General features: G+C 36.9%; 1 protein-coding gene across 1 annotated transcript in view; it reads left to right on the top strand.

The window, feature by feature from the left end:
* Positions 1–1,396, top strand: part of FABP2 (fatty acid binding protein 2, intestinal) — a 2,860-nt gene extending 1,464 nt beyond the window's left edge. The window contains exons 3-4 of the mRNA XM_010293333.1: positions 71–178; positions 1,151–1,396. Coding sequence (XP_010291635.1) covers positions 71–178; positions 1,151–1,201 — 159 coding nt within the window. The 3' untranslated portion in view covers positions 1,202–1,396. The remainder of the gene's footprint in view (positions 1–70; positions 179–1,150) is intronic.
* The last annotated feature ends 2,804 nt before the right edge of the window (positions 1,397–4,200 follow it).

The following is a 4,200-nucleotide window of genomic DNA, read 5'->3' as shown; positions in this document are numbered from 1 at the left end:
ATTCCTGCAGCTTTAAATCAAATCAGTGTCATATCTATTGCAAAATATTTGGGTTTTTTTTGCATTATAGGGTTCTTGGAACATGGAAGGAAATAAGCTTGTAGGAACATTTACTAGAAAAGATAATGGAAAAGCACTCACAGCATACAGAGAAATCATAGGTGATGAACTTGTTCAGGTGAGTTAAGCAGCCACTTACATAAAACTTTACAATATAATAAACTGAAAAAATGTTAAAGGCTGTTCTGAAAGTAGGAAATATTTTCTTCAAGCCAAATAACCTCCTTTATCTTTAGTTAAAATTCTTGAGTCGAGTAATCTATTGAAATTTAAAACTTTAAAATAAAACTCACAACCTGTGATTTTTACATTTTCTACCCATGTGAGCTGTATCTTATCAATGCATTCTGAAGCCTGTGAATACAAGCTGTATACAGAAGATATATATACAGATAGAGATATATATACACACTATATAGATGCGTTCTGACTGAAAGCCTTTTTCCAAGTGTCTGCCTTGTAAAAGCCTTACCGCAGGAGCTTACTACAGGGTAATGCTGTCAATGGCTGATAAATGCTCTTTTAAAACAAAGTTTGGGGTTGGGGCAGGGGATGATGGCACGGAGGGGTAGGTTTCAGACAAAAGGGAAGTGTTTCACAGCTCTGCAGTAAAGCCAGAAATGGAACTGAATTGTAATGCTTTAAGACCCTCTCCACTAGCAGGTCACAAGCTTCTTAAAAGAATAAATAAAAAAAAAACCTTTATGGACAGGTGTGAGATTTGAGATAGAAAAGACATACAGTCCAACCCTTCAGTGCTTCTTCACACTTCTAATAGAAGCAATCACATAGACGAAACTTGTTAAGTAGTGGTATTGGGCATACAGCACTTCAGCACTTTTGTTTTTTTCCAGAAGCCCCCAAAAGCTGTCCTGTGGCAGTTCAACTGTTTGCACAGAGAATTTATGCTTATTGACAACAGGCTGCTTTCCTTACGTTCCTTTCCTCAGAGCCTGCACAAGGGCTGGTAGGCTGCACACAGCCACCAGTCACAATTAATTAAATCACTATTGACCATCTCTCAATAGCATCTGTGAAACAGAAACTTTGTAATAGCAGCCACTGATTTTTCTTTTTCATTTCTTAACAGACCTACATATATGAAGGAGTTGAAGCCAAAAGATTCTTCAAAAGGGGCTAAGTACGTCACTCAGAACTGCACCAGAATAAAAAAAGAATGAAAAAAGACCATTTTTCTACATATCCTCTGCTTTTTTTTTCCCCCCTTTTATACCCTCAGAGCACCTCCTAAGCTATTACTTGGCCCTGTTGAAAACACAGGCTAGTTCCTTATATTTACTGTTTTGTCTTGAATAAACAAAATCCAATTACAATTCAATACAAATGCTAAAATGTTATTTGTACCAAGTCCTAAATGTCATACTGTAAAAGGCTGCAGAAACTGTTTTCTGTAAGAAGAACTTAAATATTTTTTTGCACTGGTTCTCAAATGGCAACTTGGTTTCCTTACCATAATATTTATATTGATAAAGGGTTTCTCTGTGTATTGAATATTGTGTAATAAGGATGGCAAAACCTAAAAGAAACCTGACAACACCCAAGTCTCTAAGACTATTCTATGTAAATATAAATATGGAATAAATATAAAATATAGTGTGATAATATAGTTCACTTGGAGGACTTAAATGATATCCCATTGGTACCTTGCTCATATAAATAGGAATAACATAAAGCATGTACTGATGACATACGGATACCTCACATAAAGTAATTTCATTGCATTAATTTCTCAAAGCATGACTATGCTTTGAAACATGCAGATTTTGAGTTGTCCCAATTTATCAGGAGCTTAAATCATTCTGCGTCAGGAAGAGTATTAGCAGGCTCTGACTGAGTTTCTTTCAGGACATGAATAAAAATATTGACAGTATCTTAACACAATAATGATTTCAGACTACATTGACTTCAAACACTGGTGTTTCTGATGGGTAAAAAATATGCACCATATTCTGCTCAAGTTGTCCAATCTGTAAGTGCTATTTTCAACCCAGCCTCACCTCGTGTTGTGCTACTTCCTAAGGCTTGCAGTAAAACTGCCTCTCAAGGGTCAGCGCTAGTTAAGATTTGCTGTGTCCCTCCAACTATGCCTCTTGGTGGTCATCTAGTCCTGTCCCCATGCCTACAGGGCAGCCCACTTCCCAGCCCTGGACGCTTTCTGACACATCAGCAGAACAAACCTGTGGGCTGCTGGCAAAGGCTGTTGTCCTTCAGCAAATATGCCCCGAGGTCTTTTTTTGGCTTCTGAGCTTTTTGCAATCATGCTTCTACTGCCATAGTTCGAAAAAGATTGATTCCTGTAAGGCTTTGCTAAAAGGTCACAATACCACATGGGCCTGAGGGCAGCCCTGAGGCCTAACCCAAAATAAATGCAGCCATACGTGTAAAGTCTCACAGCACTTCACCACAGAATTCCCCGATGATGGTAAACTGCTAGATGAACTTTTGCTGTGTGTTTATTCACATGTTGTTACAGGTCCAATTTCAAATACCATTTCTGAACGGATACGTTTATATTATGATTTTAATGGGTTTTTAAAATACCTTGTAAAATTTACTCCCCTGTTTTCTTGGCTCTCCTTGACTGTCTTTTCGCTGGCCATAAATGAATAAAAGCGAAAAACATTTTTTCCTTCAGTTTTTATAACTGAATCCTTTCTTAGCCTGTATTTTTGTGGTCTTCAGCATCCCATTGCTCCCCCTACTGCCAAAATGCTCTCATGACGCAAACAGTATTCGAGTAGGAAAGATCCCCCTTCTTTATGAATTTGGATTTCTTCCCCCAAATACTGATTGTATGTAACTTCCAGTGTCGACATGTTTTACAAAATCATCTTTCAGTGGGTAGATATACGACATATGTCACAATGAAGAGAATACTACTTTAAACAGTCCTTCAATTTTCAATTACAAAGAGATGAAAAGCAAAGGTATGAAAAAATAAAAAAACCCCACCAAACAAAACCAACACCCTAAAATCTGGAAACAACACTATTACAAAATTTTGTCTATCTCTAGACTATCTTGTTTATATACTAAAGCTTTCAAAAGAGAGAGGGATAAAGAATAATGGCTTGCAACAAAGCTATGGGGCAGATTATATATAGGATTATTATATAATTTCATATATATAACTACAGCAGTTAAGCTGTGTGCACTGAAATGGCAGACTAAACTGTAAGACAGAAGCGCTAACCATCAAAGTGCTGTTATAGAGTTTGACCTTTGTTATCAGCTGCATGCCATTACTGCTTATAAATTGCAAGTGTAAGTATTGTATTGGTAAGTATATTAACAATTACATGTCAAAGGTTTCAGAAAGTTGGTGAATGTCATTTTATTTCTTTTTGTGACTTTACTGGCTGGAATGAAAGCTGTATTAAGTTTCTGGATGTGTTCTCTCTTTCTTCCCCGAGTATGCCGATCCTTTAAGCCTTGCACCCTTCTGGTTCAGAAGGTTGAACTCTAGCCCATGCCTGATGCACTCAAGGTATCTTTGCACTTACCTCTGCCACATCCAGCCCAGTAACACCCTGAGATTCATGGTTATTTTGATCTAGGTCACCAGATTTGTTTGACTGATTGGTTACAATAATCAGTAGGGTATTTTTTTTGTCAAGTATTTGAGAAATTATATCTTAGTTAATTCTGGACGACATACAAGGTCACAAACTGAAAAGTAATCTAGTAATTATTCATTAAAAACAAAAAAAAGATGAGAGCTCAAAAGTATTTAACAACTCCAAATACTGCGGACAGATATGGTCAGCAGCTGTATGTAAAAAATAAGGCAAAATCTTTAAAGATTCCGTCTCCAATACTTGCGATAAGATCAATTATAAACGGATGGAGGAAAGTAGTACAGCTTCAGTAAACTAACAAATAAGATCGTTATATTAGAACGTGAATGAGATAGCCTATTAAGTTTGACTAGGGGACCTTTGTTTCCTAGGCAGGAATTTCAGAATTACACTACTTTGAAAGCTAATAGGAAATCGTTTGCCGACAATCTGACGGTTCCTTTTGCTCAAATGAGGCAATACAGCTGGGTACAAGACTTGAAGAGGAAGTATTGTCATTGTTTCCCAAAAAAATCTCTAATATATGTCACGTAACACATAT

Source organism: Phaethon lepturus, unplaced genomic scaffold (assembly GCF_000687285.1).
Source record: "Phaethon lepturus isolate BGI_N335 unplaced genomic scaffold, ASM68728v1 scaffold55968, whole genome shotgun sequence".
Taxonomy (NCBI): Eukaryota; Metazoa; Chordata; class Aves; order Phaethontiformes; family Phaethontidae; genus Phaethon; species Phaethon lepturus.
The sequence above is the reverse complement of the archived record's forward strand: the minus strand, read 5'-3'. Positions and strand labels throughout refer to the sequence as shown.